Below are 22,112 nucleotides of genomic sequence, written 5' to 3' on the forward strand. Positions count from 1 at the left end.
CATATACCTAGACCCACGGTCATTATTTAAATGTTTGAGATCATTAATTAACTTTTACATACCGACCTGTCATGCGACAATGTGACGTCACGGGAGTGCCTAACCATTTTGCGCGTGGTGGTCGCGGAACTAGTTGCAAAATTCTCCTAAACAGAGGTGTTGCTGTTTGTTGCTGTTGTGAAAAGGCTATCGCTACCTACTTCACACCGTAGAAGAAGCAATGAAGCCGCCCTAGTTGCCATGGTGAATCTGTGATCGGGTCTGAGTCAACAATGAATGAAAATGAGGTCATTATCAATCAGCCAATGAGCAGCGCGCAAGCTAATCAATTTGGACTGCTGCAGCCAATCAGCAATGCGCAGGCTAATCAATCAGCCAATGAGCAGCGCGCAGGCTAATCAATTTGGACTGCTGCAGCCAATGAGCAGTGTGCAGGCTAATCAATTTGGACTGCTGCAGCCAATCAGCAGGTGACAGGAGCTGCTGCAGGACGACTCAACCACCACAAACAGTTTTTAATGTTTTAGCATAATTAATGTTCTATCAGCCGATAACTACTCGATACTCTAGCATAATTAATGTTCAATCAGCCGATAACTACTCGATACAATGTTCTATCAGCCGATAACTACTCGATACTCGAGCATAATCAATGTTCTATCAGCCGATAACTACTCGATACTCTAGCATAATCAATGTTCTGTCAGCTGATAAATACTCTAAACGCTGCTCTAGCATAATTAATGTTCTATCAGCCAATAACTACTCGATACTCGATAATCTAGCATAATTAATGTTCCATTAGCCAATAACTACTCAATACTTGATACTCTGCTGTAGCATAATTACTGTTCTATCAGCCACGCTGTTCTAGCATAATGAATGTTCTATCAGCCGATAACTACTCGATACTCTAGCATAATTAGGGCAGGATTCGGGAATCGGGACAGCTGCTTGGATTTCGGGACAGTCCTGAATTTTTCGGGATGTGCGGTCAGCCTAGTGTGTGTGTGTATGAACTCATTAAAGTTTGACTTTGCTGAAAAACTGGCGTGTGTGTGAGTGTGTGTGTGTGTCCTGTGCACTCAGTTCAGTGAAGGTCTTCTTGATCTTCTTACAGTCTCTATCCGACAGGCCACACCGCAGCTGCAAGAGAGCAGAGACATGACTGACACTACACACACACACACACACCATACACACACACACACACAGACACACACCATACACACACGCACAGACATACACACATATGAAAGAATATTAGACTCAAATGTTTTGTATGTGTATATCACGTTTCGAAACTGTACAAATTATTTAAATTATTTATTACAAATCTATTCTACGGGTACGGATCGGTTTTACAGCTACAAATCATCCTCCAAAATATTTTACCGTTACAAATATATTCTACAACTAAAATCAATATTCTACGCACAAAAAGCTGTTGTGCAGTTGCAAATCTTTTCTACAGGTGCACAGACATTTGCACCACCTTAGGGATGAGAAGCGTATGTATTGTGTGTGTGTGTGTGTTACCTGATATCAGGTAGTTCTCTGGTCAGGGTGAGGAGTTGCAGGTGGATGGTGTCAGGATCTTGAATCTTCAGCAGCTCTGCTAGTTCAGGCAGGACCCTGCTAATCCAGCCTTCTGTAGAACCCTACCACACACACACATACACAAATCATTCCTTGAACGTTTTTTAGAGTGTTTAGAAGCACTTACCCTGAAAAAGTTACTCTCGCTAGCTAACTAACTAACTATCCTACCAGCTAACTAACTGACTAACTAACCACCTAGCTAACCAACTAGCTTACTAACTAACTAACTATCCTACCAGCTAGCTAACTAACTAACTAACTATCCTACCAGCTAGCTAACTGAGGGCCAGATGTACGTATATTTGCGAACGTAGCGTTATCAGCGCCATGGACACACCGCAGATTGCGAACGCTGTCAGACCCGAGTTTCCGTCGTATTTATCAATCGTATCCTTAGTGTAAACTGCGCCTTTCTCCGCCCATAAACGCAATTTTCGAACGTCCACAACTGAATGGCAGTTACATGGTGTAGTGGGTAGGGTGGTTGAGACAGGAAGCGCAGCTTGGAGGCCGTCCCACTGACGCTGATTATTTGGCTCAGGTGGTACCAGTAGCGCTTCCTTTTAAATGTGGAGTGAGATGCGGACAGGAGAACAATAATGCGGTGTGCGTTGAAGAGTGAGCTTTGTGGAATAAGCTGTGCAAACAGGAGAACGTGAGTCTTTTAAGAAGGTTACGTCTATTGGTCTTTAACACTAAACTTGTTTCCATCGAGTAGCACTTAACACGGTTCATTGTTTGTTTGTAGCTCGGCCTGGTGTCTGTGCGTATGGTGACCAGTAAATGGTACACGCAGTTTCAAGTCTACTTTGCTCGCATAATAGCTAGTAGTGAATCCACACTGGTTTGCAGCAACGTACGTTTACTTGCTCCCCTTTTCCTTCAGACGTAACAAGTAGTATTTTTAGCTCTGACCGTTTCCTGTCTTGATATTGTCTATGGGCAGAAGCAACGCTGATGCTGGCGAGAGTGTGCACAGCTATTAGTCATCCACACTGGTATAACTTTATTGGTTCGTCTAATTCATCTTGGCTGGTCTTAAAAACGTAAGTTCATTCAACTCCTTTTACGTAGCTAGTCTTTCAAACGGAGATTTAGTCCTGATTTAATTGTTACTACATTTAGTAATAGGAAGTAGTGCCGCAGTTTAAAAAGTGTAACTAGCTGACTGCAGCCATTTGAATAAGATATTGGCCTTCGTACAATTGACTTTGGCGTTTATGCTACGATGCTACCAAACGTAGCATTACAAACCATTTATGCTTTTTATTACAGGAGGATTGCCTTCGTCTGTCCAAGCCACTGTTTTTCCTGGAATTAATTATTTCGTTTTATTTCAATTAATGTATGTATGTGCCTCGGGAATCTACCACATCTGTTGAATGTTTACTGGGAACTTAGGTGGGCCTAGGGGGAAGCCTGCTGGTGGTAACCTGTTAGCTTAAATGTTTTGTTTGTTTCTTTGTCTGCCAGTCATTGTAATACGTGTTCGGCCTGGGAATGGTGCAATATTTCTTATGGGGACAGTGCTTCGTTTGCAGTGCTCACTAGTGTGAAGTGTGAAACGCCGTGTCTGTGTGTACGGCCCATTTGGTGTGAAGTGCCTCTTGCAGATTGGAGTGTTTTTAGATTGTGTATGTGAAGTATTTATTAATGTATTTGACTTATACACTGTAACTCATCTGGAAGACCTATTCATTCGTTGTTATTTATTGTAGAATTTCATCCACTGTTGCCCATGTGGAACATTTGCTTGTCCTGATTGCCGATCAGTGTATTTATAGTGTCTGTCTAGTGTCTAATAAATGTATATTTTTTGATTACATCAGTTCCATTCCTCTTCCTTCATTGGACATAACCTGCCTAGATAGTTTGAGGGAGAGCTCTGTTTGGTGGCCTAGCTTGGCTATACAAATTGTGAGCTTGAGCACCCCCTGGGGGTCACACATGGCTACATACAAGCGCAGTTAAATGAAGTAACTGATAACTGATGAGAACATTAAAAAGAATCAAACGTTTAGCGATCATGAAATAATACCATACATCAGGGGTGCCCATACTTTTCTGAATGGTGATCTACCTTTTAAGTGACTGGGTCAGAATGATCTACTACTCACATTATGTGTCTGTTTTAATGTATCAAAACGAACACACTGTCATATTGGCTGCTATTTTGCTTTAATGTTTCACACTTAAATCATTAGTAATTTATGGTTGAGTTTAATTTCCCTACCAACAGTAGAAATACAGTAACAATAGTCCACAATAGAAGCTACTAATCAACATGCATATGATTTCATACACAGTGGCACTTACATTACATTTCCCATACAATTCAGTACATTTACATCAAAATCCACACATTGAAATGTAACTTTACCTATTCAGGTAACACACACACACACACACACTCACATTGAAATGTAACTTTTTTTTAACACTAGGATTTCTAGGACTAGAACATACATACATATACCATGCCATTTGGCCTACATCACACTACAATTCACGGTTCAAACATTGAAACTTTCAGACAGTGAATTAACTTTATGTACAATAAGTTGCATGTCATTTTCTTGCATACACATTGGCATGTTCACATCAGTGGTCAGTACTTTATTCAGATGATGACTTGCATTGGATAGAGTCCACTAGCATAGGATGCATAGTCCGGGCAATAGCTACTGATAGCCAGTCTAAGACAGGCCTCCAAATGATCGTCGGTCAGGGTGGAGCGGTATTTTGACTTGATAAATTTCATATGTGAAAAGGTCGATTTGCACAAGTAAGTAAACAAGTAAATAAGTAAACAACCCAAACACTGCAGTCAGTGCTGCTGCACATTTTCTCATGTGAGTAAACTCCAGAATTGTTCATGGGCCCTAATATCCGCTTGCAGTGTCAAGATCTCATCCTCAACTTCAGCAGAACTGAGCTGAAACATTGTTGCGATCTTAGAAGCGAGGACATCGACCTCAGTATTCTCCCGAAAAGGGAAGCACATAAACGTGCCAACTGGCTCAAGTAGAGCGAAGTCTTAATCTCAATCTCTCAATCTTAATCTCAATCTCTTAAGTGTCAATCTGTTCTGCATAACATGCACTGTCCTTTCCTTGATTGTTCAGCTCAGATGCAAGGTTTCCAAAGTTCCCCAGATCATGGCGTTGGATCTTTGAAGAAAGCAGTTTAAGTTTTGCCTTGAAGGCGTTCACTGAGTTTATCATATTGATCACGGTTTTCTCTTTGCCCTGTAATTCCACGTTCAGCTCATTGAGCAAGTTTGCCAGATCAATTAAAAACGGCAAATCAAGCAGCCACCGATCATTGTTAAGTTGCGTGTATTCCGCATGTTTTTTGTCATGTAGGAACTGCTTTATCTCGGGAAGGAGATTGCGGAATCGTTGCAGGAATTTCCCCCTACTCAACCACCTTACGTCCGTGTGAAGCAGTAGGTCTGAGTGGTCGCTGCCAGCCTCAAGATGCAAGCGGAACAGTCGTCTTTGAAGAGATCTAGCACGGATAGAGCAGGCTCCTTTGTTTGCTACGTCCATGATCTCTTTCATGTTCAACATTTTCGCACACAACGCTTGTTGGTGTATGATACAATGATAACTTAAAAAGTCAGGAAACGCTTCATCCTCGGATCATCATGGAAGGCGCACCGTCGGTGGTGATTGACACCAATTTGCACACTGGAATCTTATTCTTGTTGATAAAGTTTTTGAATATTTTAAAGGTGTCATCCCCTCGTGTGTGTGCGTTCATATGCAGAACTGCTAAAAGTTCCTCTTTTGCAGTCATGTCGTGGAAGACCATTCGAATAAAAATGCACAATTGGGCTTTGTCTGTGATGTCCGTAGACTCGTCCATCTGTAGAAGCTTTTCGCAACAGTCAATGTCCTTAGCAAGCTGCTGCACTAAGTTGTCGCCCATCATTTCGCATCGCCTGGTCACTGTATTTTTTGTCAACTGAACAGCTTTGACTGCAGATATTATTTCTGTTTTGTTCGTAAAGTCTTTAAACAAAGAATCAGCTGCCTCAATGAGAACTCCATCCTGAAAAGACTTTTTGTGCCTAACGATTGTCCAACTCACCCGGAATGATGCCTCTGTGGCGGCCTTCACTTTCGCTGCTGTCCAAGAAGCTGAGACTTCAACTCCCTCACCTTTCTCTTTCTCAATTCACTGCTTGGAGGAAAGTCTGTATCAAAGGTTCGATGAACCATTCTAAAGTGTCTCTACATTCCCCTTCTTTGGAAGTGCAATGCTGGATCGACAGATCAGACAGACACACTTTGAGGATGACATCGTGAATAAGAAGGATCGACAGATCAGACAGACACACTTTGAGGATGACATCGTGAATAAGAATCTTCCTGATGGAAATGGTCTTTGCTTTTTTTATTTCTTTCACTCATTCATTTTAGTTTTTCTATACAGATAATAAACGAGCAATAGCGAAAACGAAAAGCAACGGTAAAAACGAAAGCAAATGTCGACTGAGACTAGCTCTACTCTAGAATCGTTGGTAGTTTATGGTTGTTATGGTAACGTAGTGTAAAAAGAAAAATATCAACCAGCAGACTGGCCTGTCTACACCTCAATCAGCGGGCACATGGTAATATAATGACATGATAGGATGGATTGCTTTTCTGAAAAGGCGCGTTTTTTTTGTTGTTTTTTTTTTGCTGAGTTCTGTGAGCTACCGTCATTGGCTCTGCGATCGACCTATTGGGCACCCCTGCCATACATGATAAGATATAAACAAGCAGGGAGATAATGAAGATCAGTAGTTCTACTCAAACTACTTGTGCACGTAGGCTATGGAAGATTGGTCCAATCTAGTAAGTAGGAAAGTTTAAGTGAATGACGTGAAAGTGAATAAGACATTCGAAAGGCCAACGAAAGTTAAGGTTGCTTTTGGTAGTACAAATACTTTCACCAAAAAAACTGGTGACTGTCGTCTTTGAAAGGTTCTCTTATTGACGCATTAAACTGCAATTTGGATTAACACCTGCTTTTACAAGGCGGAAGTATTTAGGCGCAGAATAGACGTGCGCTTTCAGGAGCAGTCTTTGTACATACCGCGGAATACATAATTAGGCACTCTTTACTCTTCCCCTCCCATCTTTTTACGCTAAACTCCCACTTTCCCTGGATCCTCCCATGAATGCATATGCATGACATGACAATCGCAATCTGCCACTTTCAGCTCCCGCGACAGGCAGTTTGCGCTTTTACATCATTGCGGCCTGTTTGTATCTCGCAATGATTTTACACGCACATTGCGAAACATACGCCTGAAATGGGCGCAAAAGCAAACATCTGGCCCTGACTAACTAACCAGCTAGCTGACCAACTAGCTAACTAACTAACTATCCTACCAACTAGCTAATTGACTAGCTAACCAGCTAGCTAACTGACTAGCTAACTAACTAACTGACTATACAACTAACTAGCTAACCCTTGACTATGTGTGTGTGTGAGTGTGTGTGTGTGTGTGTGTGTGTACTCACGGCCTGGATGAAGACTGTTTGTATGTCCTGGTTGTCCGAGCACAGTGCTCTTGCTGCCTGCTCCTGCTGCTGTTTGTCCTTCAGTTTGATCTTCCTCTTCATCATCCTCCGCACGTACTCCAGCAACACCTCCTCATGGAGCACGCCCAGTAGCTCCTAATCAATCAACCAATCAATCAATCAATCAATCATACTCCTGATGGACTCGGACCTTGTCATTCAGGTCTTTAACATGCATTTTTATATGTGTGCGTGTGTGTGTGTGTGTGTACCTGTCTGCTGGTGTAGTCCAGGGCTGTGAGGTCTTGTAGGTGTGTGTGTGTGTGTACCTGTCTGCTGGTGTAGTCCAGGGCTGTGAGGTGTGTGTGTACCTGTCTGCTGAGGGGTATTCCAGAAAGCAGGCTTACTGGCTTAACTGGGTATGTTAACACAGAGTTAGCGGTAAACCTGGGATTTCAGTTCCAGAATGCTCAAATATGATCAGGCTATGTAAGTAACTATGGTAACATGGGCTCTGAACTGAACTGGGTATGTAAACCCAGAGTAAACGGTAAACCTGGGATTTCAGTTCCAGAAAGCTCAAAAATGATCAGGCTATGTAAGTAACTATGGTAACATAGGCTCTGAACTTAACCTGGTAGGGGGTAGGTTTTGTTCAGGTTATGTTCAATTATGTTCGGTTATTTCAGTGCATGTTCAATCAGGCCGCTATTTTTACACTTGTCACACAATGGCGTTTCATTTTGACGAAGGTCCGATTGACAAAGAAGCACAAAGTCATGTAATATTCATCCGTGCAATTCACCGTGAGAGGGCGACAAGACCACGACATCACATGATAGCCTATCCATTCTTTTCCAAACAAGTTTTTCAAGAGCGCTGGGTTTTTCAGCTGAATCCTAAATATAGGCTACTTGAAAAGCAGCATGGTGAATTAGAATAGAATAAAATAAATCTTCTAGCCTACACCATAGTGGACATTTGTGTTTGGCTCACCAGACAGATGGACAAACAACATCTCAGACACATTGAAGATATAATTAAAACAAGTACAGTACAAAAAAGGGGAAACATAGCCTATAGAAAATTGATAAATAAGTTTAAATATAGCTGTACAGCTCAGCCGGGTATGCATGTTGTCACTAAGTTTGGTTAAGAATGCTGATGGCATTTGGGATAAAATATTTTTTTAACGCTCTCCGACTGGGAGTTTTTGTAGTGTTGAGACGAGAGCATATCGGCAAGCTGTCGGTCGGTGCGTAAAAGTTTGCCTTTGCGCTAAAGCAGTCCCCTTTGCCAACTTCATTCGTTTTCCTGGACACAAACCCACGAGGATCATTAATGTGTAGTTTCACCAACTGGCAGGTCAGCATCACCTTCCGATGATGGAAAATTACATTTGGGATTCTCAAAGAATTCTATGGCCCACTCAATCTGTGACAAGGTAGGCTAGTTTAAGAAAGCATCATTCAAAGCAGTCAATACAATACGTGATGTCCAGTGAAATATTTAATTGTGCTTTTGACATTAAATAGGCTATCCTAAACGTACGCATTTCAAACGTACACGGTCAGTTAGGCTATTCTCTGCCAAGCAATGTCTCGGACGCAGGCGTTTAAGTGTTGCTCTTTTTTTGTAATGACAGTTCTCTCCTCGTAGCCTCGACTACTCCGCCTCTGAAAGATCCGGTGCTCTTCGTTCCTCATGGTTCCACTCTCAATAGATGATGCCGTTAGAAGTTCGCCGTGAACGCGCACAACTCTAGGTTATCTAACACAGGGTTGATTGGACTAACTGGTAACCGGTGTTTTGGAACCGACAGCTCGGGTTTAGTCGCCACAGGTTCAGACAACCCAGAGGTTAAGTTTTATCTCAGTGTTTGTTAAACCTCCTTTCTGGAATACCCCTCTGGTGTACTCCAGGGCTGTGAGGTCTTGTGTGTGTGTGTGTGTGTGTGTGTGTGTACCTGTCTGCTGGTGTACTCCAGGGCTGTGAGGTGTGTGTGTGTGTGTGTACCTGTCTGCTGGTGTACTCCAGGGCTGTGAGGTCCTGTAAGTGTGTGTGTGTGTGTGTGTGTGTGTGTGTGTGTGTGTACCTGTCTGCTGGTGTAGTCCAGGGCTGTCAGGTCCTGTAAGTGTGTGTTGAGTCCACCCTGGAGCTGCTCACACACTCTCTCACTGTTCTGGAGCCAGTTATGACTCCACAGCTTACGGTAGCTCTCCTGGACACACACACGCATACAAGCAGACACACACACATACATACACAAGCAGCCACACACATACATACACAAGTAGACACACACACACACACATACAAAAGTACAATTACATTTAGGGATACATATAGAGAGTCACACACACACACACACACACACAGGCAGACAGACAGACAGATGGTCTGTGGTACCTTGAGGTTCTGATGAATGATGCTGGTTAAGTGGGCGTGGCAGCCATCTCTCATATTGGTTACCAGGGAAACGCAGGTAGTACGGACATCCTTGGGGAAGGAAGCTTCTCCAGTTACAAACTCCCTATAAACACACACACAACACACACATACTCATGAAGACACACACACACACAAACTCCCTATAAACACACACACACACACATCCTCATGAATACACACACACACACACTCATGAATACAAACACACACTCTCATACACACACACACACAAACATACTCATGAATACACACACACACAAACATACTTATGAATACACACTCACACACACACAAACATACTCATGAATACACACACATACACAAATACACACACACACACTCTCATACACACACACATACACACACAAACTCCCTATACACACACACACACATGGGTCATATAATTCGAGATGCATTTCAAGAAGAGAAAACAAAAAAAATGAGTTTTTATCATTAAACTTTTTTTTATAGTCATAGAACACACTTCAAAGTTAACATGACAAGCATTTGCTGATCTTAAATGTTTTGAAAAAGGATATGAGACATCATGTTAAACCAATGAGAATGTGTGTGTGTTTGTGTGTGTGTGTGTGTGTGTTTAATCATTCTGATGTGCTAAGAAGGTGAAGCTCACGCTCAAGTGGATCCCAGTTTCATAAAGTGCATCAAAGTAATCGAGCAAAACTGTAAATATTTATGTATATATATATTTATAAATAATAATAGTTATGGATAAATTGAGTCTAAAATATAAAGCATTGTTATTGATGCAAGGTTGTCTTAATTAACATAAATGTAAAATTAGCAATTTTCATAAAAACAAAATCTTTAACTTGGAGACATGAAATGAACCACGTATTATATTAACACACAGTACAGTGTAACACACATTCGGAAATACAAATACACACATAGACTCATGGTACTGTATGTATGTGTGTGTGTGTGTGAGAGAGAGAGAGAGAGACCCGGTGACTGGACTGATGGTATGTGTGTGTGTGTGTTTATGTGTGTGTGTGAGAGACCTGGTGGCTGGACTGGTGTGATGGGATACTCACCTGAACTGCCGGAGGCAGGTGAGATTTGCCATGACAACGGGTCTGCTGTGGGCTCCACTCTGCTTCATCACCTTCTCCAGGAAGTCCTGATAACTACAGGAACAATTTAAAACAAAAGTCCTGATAACTACAGGAACAATTTAAAACAAAAGTCCTACAGGAACATTTCAAAACAAAAGTCCTGATGGGCAATTCCACGGAAAATTGACTTTTTGTCATATCCATAGAAATGCCGTTTGTATGATGTGAATGAACACATTCATCATTTCTCATGTACATTCATCAGCCAAAAATAGCAAATGCTCAAATTTCATGTAATCATTCACATCATACCATACCATCACATTTTATTGGCGTTATGGATGTTACAAAAAACCTAATTTTCCATGGAATTGCCCAGGAACATTTCAAAACAAAAGTCTTGATAACTACAGGAACATTTCAAAACAAACACACACACACACACACACACACACACAACTTGAGGGCAGAGTAATGAGAGCAGTGAGAGCAGAGTGATGCACACACACACTCACACACGCATGCAAAAAAAACACACACACGCACATGTACTTGCCTGCGGAAGAAGAGTGTCAGGGTTGCCAGCAGCTTGTGTGTGTGTGTGTGTGTGAGGTCATCACCTAGCACAGCCTGGCAAGACTTCAGATTGCCATCCACACACTGCAGAGAACAAACACACATCAGGACACACACACACGCACATGTACGCAAGCATGCAAACGCACACACACACACAGACGCACGCACGCACGTAAACACACACAAACACACCCATGTATGCATGGAAACACACACAAACACATGTACACACACACACACGCACGTAAACACACAAACACATGTACGCACGCATGCAAACACACAGACGCACGCACGTAAACACAAACACACACACACATGCAAACCCAGACACACATACACACCAGGCATGAAAACTCCTCACCTTTCGGCGAAATTCGCCATTTTGAATCCAAAATAGGGGATTTACGTGGTTCGCGCAGATCCGATGAGAAAATATTGTGGGGGTATGGGGTTACAACTGAGTTTACAAATCACGCGCAGACGCTAACGCATCTTGATGTGTTGTAAGACGAGCCCAATTAAAAACTTGTCTGATCCAGCAACGATTATGTGAATGCAGCCCCTATGCATTTAGCCTATTAAACACTGGAAGCTAAATTTTGCCGCGGATGCAACACTAACAGAACGCTTGCGCTGGAATAGCCTCCCTGTCTGTGTGACTACAGATTATGCGTCTGAAATGTCAGCTGGAATGTGAGCCCGGCGAGGAGAGATGCTTATTGATGTCACAGGTGGGCTAGTTGAAACGTTCAACTTATGTCAGAAAAAGACATTGAGATTGGTGTAGCAACGTAGCATAGGCTGTTGTTAAAGTTAGCGATATTGGACAGAAATATAGACATAACGAGTTCATTTCATGAAGAATACATGCAGTTTGAGCCATCTAGATCGACAAAAGGTGAAGCAAATAGGCAAACTTTATCAGTATACCAAAGGCTAATGTGAATAAATAAATAGTTGAATTAAATGCTCCTAAACTGGGCTGGTGCGTTTTGTCAAGTTCAGAGACAAAAACAGTGTTTGACATGGTAATGCCATCTTTTAAGAAACGCTCAGTGGCCTGACACACTAGCACAATGCCACAATCTGTAAGTAGCCTAGCTGCAGGTTAAAACATTTCAAACCAATTTTACAAATTAAAGCCTAGTCTACCCTACCCAAGTTTATTTATTACCTGGTTTGGTCCAACAAATATTCAGACTTTGTCTGATAACTTCAGGCACAAAGAAAGAAAGAAAGAAAGAAAGAAAGAAAGAAAGAAAGCTCATGTAGATTACTGAGGAGGAGAGGAGGGCCAGGCTGAAGCATGTTGCCAAACAGCGCAAGTGGGCCCCTTCACACTTAGGCCCAAGCCAAAAAGAAGAAAGAATTCATTCATTTTGTAGTTTGTTTTCTTTATAAATCTCTTGTTTAGGCAACTTCATACTCCATGGAAGCAATGCATTATTGGCAGCAATGTCTCTCGTGCTTGTTTTGCTATGAAACGCCCATTTCCCTCTTCACGCGCCCTTCTCACCCCTGACCCCTTTTCATGCCTGACACACACACACACATGTAAACACACACACAAACACATGCACACACGCATGCAACACACACACAAACACACAAACAAACTCAAAACATATATAGTTTGGCAGGTGGAAACCAACCTGTATGATGTCAATTGCCAGAGGACTAAAGTAGCAGCCGTCAATCATCTGTGTGGCTCCGCCCCTCCAGGCTTGCTCCGCCATCTGCAGAGCATTCTGTACGCATTTCTTCAGCTCGGTCTAAAACCACACACACACACACACACACACACACACACACACACACACACACACACACACACACACACACACACACACACCACACCCACAAGACACACACACACACACACACCACACACACACACACACACACACTTCTTCAAAATGCTTCCAGAGCTCTTTAATGTTGGCCTACTTGAGAACATGCCCCGCCCACATGCCCCTGAACAGGAAGTGAAGTGCCAGGATGCTTCCAACACACACACACCACATATTTTATTTATTTAGTTAGTTTGTTTATTTATGTATTTATTTAGTTAGTTAGTTAGTTTATTTATTTATTTATTTATTTAGTTTATTTATTTATTTATATAGTTAGTTAGTTTAGTTAGTTTATTTATTTAGTTAGTTAGTTTATTTATGTATTTATTTATTTAGTTAGTTTATTTATTTATGTATTTATTTATTTATTTAGTTTGTTAGTTTATTTATGTATTTATTTATTTAGTTAGTTAGTTTATTTATTTAGTTAGTTAGTTAGTTTATTTAGTTAATTAATTAATTAATTTATTTATTTATTTATTTAGTTTATTTATTTATTTATTTATTTAGTTAGTTAGTTAGTTAGTTAGTTAATTTAGTTAGTTAGTTTATTTCTGTCCAACACACACCACAGTATTTTATTTATTTACTTAGTTTATTTATTTAGTTGAAACAGTGGAATAAGAAACACACACGCGTGCACACACACACACACACAGAAACACATACACACACTGTGTTCCAGGTGTGTGTGTGTGTGTGTGTCCTCACCTCCCTATCTTCCAGGTGTGTGTGTGTGTGTGTGTGTGTGTCCTCACCTCCCTGTGTTCTAGGTGTGTGTGTGTGTGTATGTCCTCACCTCCCTGTGTTCTAGGTGTGTGTGTGTGTGTCCTCACCTCCCTGTGTTCTAGGTGTGTGTATGTAATGTGTGTGTGTGTATGTAATGTGTGTGTGTGTGCGTCCTCACCTCCCTGTGTTCTAGGTGTGTGTGTGTGTGTGTGTGTGTATGTAATGTGTGTGTCCTCACCTCCCTGTGTTCTAGGTGTGTGTGTGTGTATGTGTCCCTCACCTCCCTGTGTTCTAGGTGTGTGTGTGTGTGTGTGTAATGTGTGTGTGTGTGTATGTAATGTGTGTGTGTGTCCTCACTTCCCTGTGTTCTAGGTGTGTGTGTGTGTGTGTGTATGTAATGTCTGTGTGTGTGTGTGTCCTCACCTCCCTGTGTTCTAGGTGTGTGTGTGTATGTAATGTGTGTGTGTGTGTGTGTCCTCACCTCCCTGTGTTCTAGGTGTGTGTGTGTGTGTGTGTGTGTCCTCACCTCCCAGTGTTCTATGTGTGTGTGTGTGTGTATGTAATGTGTGTGTGTGTGTCCTCACCTCCCTGTGTTCTAAGTACTGTTCCTCCAGAGATCTCAGTACGTCTGCAGGCAGCAGCGGCTCCAGCAGTTTAATGTTCACCTCAGAGGCCAGCTCTGGCTCCTGGAGAATACTACACGCGCACACACACACACACACATTACATAAACACACACACATTGCACACAGCACACACACATTTACTGATTGGCCAAGCCGGTCAACTAGGACATCCCTGATTGGCTGAGCATCTAACGTGGGGTAATGCTGATTGGCTAAAAAACTCACCTCGGGTAATGCTGATTGGTCCAGCTCAGCAGGTGTGTGCAGTCCGGTTGGTCAAGGCCAAACTCGCTGAGTTCCGTCAGGCGGGCTCTGAAGGCCTGGTGGTAGAAGCGGATGTAAACTTGGCACACGCCCACGTTGCCCGGGTAACAGCCCCTCACCTGCCGCGCCACCTGCAGCATGTCCAGCTTGATTCGCCGGCCCAGGCCAATCAGCTCGCTCTCCACAGATGACCCGCCCCCTGGGTAAGGCTCCGCCTCTTGCATGCGCTCTGTCACCATCTCCTCCAATAGGCTGTCATGGGCGTATCTGAAGCGCTGCGGCCTCCAATCAGGGCGCTTCTGCTCCTCAGACTCCTCCCACCTCATGTCCTGCTCCTCCTCCTGTTGGATGGCTAGCACCGCCTCCTTTAGAGCGCCCTGCTCTGATTGGTCTAGAGGTTGGAGGGATTTCCTGATTGTCTGCTCAATCCCCTCCCAAAGATTCTCATAGTCCTGCTTAAGTTCCGCCTCCTCATCCTGCTTCCATTGGCCAATCCCAAACAGACAGTCCTCTCGACCTATCAGCTGCCGGCTGGCCTCGGAGAAGCAACGCCTCTGAAGATTATCTTCAAAAGTGGGGACCTGTGGGACTGGATTAATATGACCTTGTGAATGACCTCCAGAGTGACCTCTAGTACCTGTGGGACTGGATTAATATGACCTTGTGAATGACCTTGTGAATGACCTCCAGAGTGACCTCTAGTACCTGTGGGACTGGATTAATATGTAGGGATGCACGATATATCGGTGGCCGATATATTATTAGCCGATAAGTGAAAAAATGAAAATATTATTATCGGTCCGATAACAGAATTCTGGCCGATAATTTTCTACCGATATTTTTTAAAGTCCTAATTTAGGCCTCACGAAGGTCAGTCTGGCTACACTGAGCTACTTGAGCTTGGTTGGCTATACTTTTTCCTCAATATAATGTCAGCGGTGTGAATGTATTTCATCACTCTAACAAAATCTTTGGATATCGCGTTCATTTGGGAATCTGTGCATCTCAAAATCCTCGTGAATGATCCGCCATTTAACCTTAACAGACCGGAGCTCAGCCCTATCTAGAGCCGCCTTTGTGCTGGTGTGTTTGCACTTTACAGCTGGTCGGGGAAACAAATAAACAAACTCATTAGTGGGACGAAAGTACATAAGTAGGCCTAGTTCTAAGTTGTGTTTTAGTATTATATTTGCATTACTTTAGCTTGGGTTTGTATTATTACCTAGAAATATGCTAACCATTAGGTGCTTCAGTTCCAGACAGGTCATCATAATAAGTTATTAAACCTTGGGGCTAACTCCTTTCATTTCTGCTGCAGCAGGTTGTGCGCAACAGAGTAGACGGACATAAGATACAGTCTGAGGAGTTGCAGCTTTTATTCAGTTACCCGCAGTTGAAACCTAAGTTTCCCTCACAAACTCTGATTTGGTCGCTATACTGTAGCTTATTCAAAGCTGAGCCGTTTATGAGCGTTTAGTCCTAAATTAAAATGATTCAAACTCTCTAGCCACTCACTCGCAATTCACTGACGTCAGGTTCACTTAAAGGAGCCACACATACTGTAGGGCTAGGCTACTGTTATGTTGTTGACTGCCGTACTATTGTGATTTACTATTATGTAAATTATGTAAATATTGTGTAATTACTATTATGAGTTCTGTCCATCATTTGGTGGTAGGTGAAATTACTGCAATAAAATTATGGTTATTAAATGCTTTCCCCAAATCACTTTTCACAATTTTTTTTCAAGAGTAATATTATCGGTTATCGTATCGGTATCGGCCACAACAAACCAATAAATATCGGTTATCGTTATCGGCCCTAAAATTCCATATCGGTGCATCTCTATTAATATGACCTTGTGAATGACCTCCAGAGTGACCTCTAGTACCTGTGGGACTGGATTAATATGACCTTGTGAATGACCTCCAGAGTGACCTCTAGACTGCTAGGACATCTTAGATGCAAATATTCACAGAGGGGCATACAACCTCCTAAAGCGTAGCTAGCATGTTAGCAACGTACCCTATCTATGACTCCAAGAGTAGCTAGCATGTTAGCAACGTACCCTATCCATGACTTTTAGAGTAGCTGGCATGTTTGCAACATACCCTATCTATGACTCTAAGAATAGCTAGCATGTTAGCGACGGACCCTATCTATGACTCTAAGAATAGCTAGCGTGTAACGTACCCTCTCTATGACTCTAAGAGTAACTAGCATGTTAGCAACGTACCCTATCTATGACTCTAAGACATACGCGGAGTTAGTGGGGGGGCAGGGGGAGCACTGCCCCCCCTGGTGGAAACGGGTAATTGCATTGTTTCAAAAATTAGTGAAATACGTCTGGCATGACCAGATATTTTAAAAATAATTTAAATAACACAAAACAACAATATAAGGAACGGGCTGCGGTTGATGATGGGAGCAGCCAGGTTTTCTTCTCTTGCGATCCTTCACATTGAAAGTTACATTACGCCAACCTGACTAGGCATGCAAGACGCAAAAACGCCGAAAATTACTGTTGCACTAGTATGGACATCTTACCCGCGCCAACGTTGCAATAAAGGTTGCCTAAATGCCATGTATATAAATGTCCTGTCAGCTTACTAATTGATTTTATGCTTGTGTGTAGATTTGGACTTTTATTCCACTTTGTTTAAACACCAAAGTGGCAAAGCCTTTGTTCACCTGTTTGGAACTGGCTGGTGAATGTGACACGCCAGAGGCCTGGCTAGATGACCCTTTAGTGCATCTAGGCCTACTGATAAGCTATTGGATAACTTTTTTCGCGGACATTGGATTACAGCAAAAATATGAATATTTTTTTCTTAACATGTCTTAACGTAATGGCGTGATTGGCGCTTCATTCTGCTTTTGAGAGGCATCAGACTGTGGTGAACACTTCCTTTGATTCTTGGAGTTCTCGCTATGATTTAAGTCTGCCCCGCACTCAATAGCCTACAGTTTGGAGTTTACTAACTTTGCCTTTGTAGAATCGAATTTGAGTTTTCAATGACTCGTTCTCCTTAAGCTAAGCATGCATGAACCGATGCATCTTGTTATTTAAAACTCTGCTAGGTGGCTCGCATGCCAGCAGCACTCTTGAGGCGTCTGAGGTTTACCAACGTTCCACAAGCACAGCTAAGCTAGCTGGCATCTGTTACACTAGGCTATATAGTTCGTTTTTAATAGCAAACAGAAGTGTGGCAACAGGTCATTACATTCTTTAATTGACAAAATATGATTGTACAAAATATTCAATCAATGTGGCGCAAATGAGGCTAGATGCGGTGGATTAATATCAAAAGTGAGCAGCAACCAGACTCTATGGGCTAAGCCCCGAATATTTTCAACTGCTAGGTGACACCCCTGTCTATTGCATTTCAAGACAACTGTGCTGCATTGGATTTCATGAGGACGAATTGTTAAATTGTTACAATGTAATTATATCATTATTTAGCATGTTTGTTTTCTGCATATGTGCTCATGCTGTGTTCCCCACGTTGTAGGCCAGGTCTCAGCTGCTACAATTTTTTTTTTTGACATGGCTCGAATGTCAAACTCCGCCTATGCTCTAAGAGTAGCTAGCATGCTAGCGACGTACCCTGTCTATGACTCTAAGAGTAGCTAGCATGTTAGCGACGTACCCTGTCTATGACTCTAAGAGTAGCTAGCATGTTAGCGACTATATCTGACTCTAAGGGCCCTATTTGTGGGGCAGCCGTGGCCTACTGGTTAGTGCTTTGGACTTGTAACTGGAGGGTGCCAGTTCGAACCCCGACCAGTAGGCACGGCTGAAGTGCCCTTGGGCAAGGCACCTAACCCCTCACTGCTCCCCGAGCGCCGCTGTTGTTGCAGGCAGCTCACTGCACCGGGATTAGTGTGTGCTTCACCTCACTGTGTGTTCACTGTGTGCCTAGTGTGTTTCACTAATTCACGGATTGGGATAAATGCAGAGACCAAATTTCCCTCACGGGATCAAAAGAGTATATATAGTTATACTTCTTTTTCTATCTTGGCGATTAAAAATGCATGCCCAGATAGCAAAATCAGATTCTAAAATGATAAATCAGAAATTAAAATGATACATGGAGTATAATTGAATAAATGAAAAAGAATTTGTCTGCAACCCGCCAGAGGACCGCCAGAGAACCGATGAGCAAAATGCCAGCTATGCCCCCAGTGGACCAACAGTGGTCCGCCGGCCTATAGCTATCTGGGTGGTCACTGGCGAATAGTTTACTGTAAACTAATTTGGAGGTTTGTCCAGTCCACATTGGGGGTGGTTTTGTTATCAAACGTCGAGCGCCTGTCACAAAAAGGTTGGTGTTATGTTTCTTAATCAGTCATGGGTGTGTTTTGGGCATAACATCCTTTAAACCAATGACAAAGACACCTGTCATTTCCTTGAACAGCAATCAGCATAACTTCAAACAGTGCATCGGTATTTTGATAGTCAGCGGCGCATTTGAAGGAATCTGCTTGCACGTAAAACCATATGGAACTGGTATTCCGCTAAACCTTGCTTTACTAAAACCTAGCAGAGTGTAGACTACCAGGGGCGGGCAAACAATTGTTTTTTAAACAATTAATATTCTAAAACAAAATTACTTTGTCATTGTAATCATTTAAATTATTTAAAAAAATTGTGGGGTTGCGGCCCACTGGCCAATTTTCAAAACCCAATGTGGCCTTTGAGTCAAAAGCTCACACGGGTCATGGAATTTCTGGAATATCATGGAATTTTGTAAAGTCTATTCCAGACATGGAAAGTCAGGGAATTTTATAATTCTTGGGGCAAAGTCATGGAATATCAGGGAATTGTGTTGTATTTAAAATACATTAATACAAATATTTACACGCATAATTGGTGTATGTCGGGTTTTTAGCTTTAGTGCTTGCCCAGCTTTGTTTACTCAATGCCCATGCATCCATCCTCCACTCTAGAAAAGTAAAAGATTCTTAAACGCTACACGGCTGCTCTGAAATCATTGGTCTGTATAATGTGCCATCCATTATATAGTTAGTATAATCCATTAAATTTTTTGTTTGAGAAAGTCATGGAAAAGTCATGGAATTTTACATTTGACTTAGAGTGGGACTCGTCTACTAGTTGAACTCACAGGCAAAGTGAAACTAACTTCACTGTGGTGTCATAGTTAACGACAAAACAGTTATACACAGTTAATTACTTTCACCGTTGACTGACAATGGGTTACCATCGAAAACATAGCCTGAAAAAAAGCAACACTTAACCCAATAATGTTCGAATGACTGAATAAAAAACCTAAGGACATTTATCCTGCAGAGGAGTTGCCGTGTCTTCAGCTGAGCTTCATATGCGCCTTCCTCTATAGACCAGGCTTTTGTTGGTCAGTGGCGTAATGCTTTTTAGAGGGTGTAAGATAACGATTTTAAGATAATGCACCAGACCAAACTTTAGGTCGTTAGTTGCAACACCCCTGGGTGCAATGTTTAATAAAAGAAAAGAGCATGGCAAACAATTCAAGTGTAAGATAGGAATACGCTTTGTGTCGTGATAACAATACGCTTTGTTAAGAGTATAAATACTCTTTTGATCCCATGAGGGAAATTTTGTCTCTGCATTTATCCCAATCCGTGGGTCGGGGATCGAACCGGCAACCCTTTGGTTACAAGCCCGAAGCCCTAACCAGTAGGCCACGGCTGCGCCTTATAGCTAGCATGTTATGTGGCCTATCTATCAAGCAAGCATGTCACTATCATTACAACTGAATAACTTTGACTTGAAGCCCAGTCTGATCTAAAAGCAGTCATACACTCCGATAAACGCACTCTCATACACCCCGATAACCGCACTTTCATACACCCCAATAAACGCACTCTCATACACCCGGATAAATGCACTCTCATACACCCCGATAAACGCACTCAGAGTCAAACAGACTAAGATTCTTCACCAAGACTTGTTCACATGAAACATCTACAGTACAGATGTAATTTCTGTGAACAACAAAGACAGAGCTCAAAGCACACACACTACGCACACACACACACACATGCACATACACACACCCTACACAAACACACCCTACACACACATACAAACACTCTACACATGCAAACTGTTTTTCATTCACATTCACACACTCCGTCTGTCTGGCTGTGATGGTTCCGCTGTCTGCTTCTCAGCAGGTTTATACAGTAGAACAGTTACAGAAGCACACACACACTTCCTGTCTGAAACGAGGCTACACACTTCACTGCACTCACTTGCACAAACACACACACACTCACACGCACACATAATAACTACTTTAATTATGTCCGCATTTCATAATAAACGTACATAAGGACATAAATGTTACAGATACAGAACATTTCTAAAGAATGATCCACCAATGTGGGTCTGAAAATCTCAAACAGCACACACACACATATACACACACACGCACACACATGCACACTCAAACATACATTGCATAACTACATGAACATACTCAAATCATACATTGCGCATTACGTGTGTGTGTGTCATTTGAACTACATGAACACATACGCATGTGTGTGTGTGTGTTTGAGGTAAGCTGATCATTACGCATGTGTGTGTGTGTGTTTGAGGTAAGCTGATCATTACGCATGTTTGTGTGTGTTTGAGGTAAGCTGATCATTACGCGTGTGTGTGTGTGTTTGAGGTAAGCTGATCATTACCTTCCTCAGGTTCTCCTTGTTCATCAGACAGCCATGGGAAGAAGCAGCGGCAACACTTCATACTCCTATGAGTGTGTGTGTGTGTGTGAGAGTGTGTGTGTGTGTGTGTGAGAGTGAGTGTGTGAGTGTGTGATTGAGCGTGTGAGTGAGTGATTGAGTGAGGGTTTGAGGGTATGAGTGAGCGTGTGTGTGTGAGTCTGAGTGTGTGATTGGGCGTGTGAGTGAGTAAGTGAGTGAGTGTGTTTGTGAGTGAGTGTGTGAGTGAGTGAGTGAGTGAGTGTGTTTGTGAGTGGGCATGTGGCATTTACAGTATTCCACCCCATGTAGGTGTCTTTTCATCTTGTATTTGCAAGAGAGGAAGTGGCTTCTCTGTTCTCACATCGAATGGCACATACTCACACACACACACACAAACACACACACGTCAAGTGTTCCACACGAACTTCACTCACCGTTTGAAGAAAATAAAAATGTTTTACATGATATCTTTGTGTTGGCTCATAATACTCCACACATGGGCTCATAATACCCCATAATACTCATAATACCCCATAATACCCCACACATGGGCTCATAATACCCATAATACCCCACACATGGGCTCATAATACCCCATAATACCCCATAATACTCCACACATGGGCTCATAATACCCCATAATACTCATAATACCCCATAATACCCCACACATGGGCTCATAATACCCATAATACCCCA

The 22,112-nt window shown here is 42.3% G+C and overlaps 1 protein-coding gene and 1 long non-coding RNA gene across 2 annotated transcripts; one reads left to right on the plus strand and one right to left on the minus strand.

Moving 5' to 3' along the window:
* Nucleotides 1–222: 222 nt before the first annotated feature.
* Nucleotides 223–21,456, minus strand: LOC125300612 (tumor necrosis factor alpha-induced protein 2-like). The gene is made up of 11 exons (XM_048252666.1): nucleotides 21,396–21,456; nucleotides 14,664–15,291; nucleotides 14,397–14,508; nucleotides 12,883–13,002; nucleotides 11,205–11,308; nucleotides 10,628–10,720; nucleotides 9,528–9,651; nucleotides 9,214–9,339; nucleotides 7,119–7,274; nucleotides 1,540–1,661; nucleotides 223–1,174 (listed from the first exon to the last, which is right to left on the minus strand). The coding sequence occupies exons 1-11, from the start codon at nucleotides 21,454–21,456 to the stop codon at nucleotides 1,024–1,026; spliced, it is 1,797 nt and encodes a 598-aa protein (XP_048108623.1). The 3' UTR covers nucleotides 223–1,023.
* On the plus strand, nucleotides 2,143–3,396 carry LOC125300621. Its single transcript, XR_007194592.1, has 3 exons — nucleotides 2,143–2,257; nucleotides 2,549–2,648; nucleotides 2,878–3,396. It is a non-coding gene; the product is annotated as an uncharacterized LOC125300621 (long non-coding RNA).
* Nucleotides 21,457–22,112: the final 656 nt, after the last annotated feature.

This window comes from Alosa alosa, chromosome 1 (assembly GCF_017589495.1).
Source record: "Alosa alosa isolate M-15738 ecotype Scorff River chromosome 1, AALO_Geno_1.1, whole genome shotgun sequence".
Lineage (NCBI taxonomy): Eukaryota > Metazoa > Chordata > Actinopteri > Clupeiformes > Clupeidae > Alosa > Alosa alosa.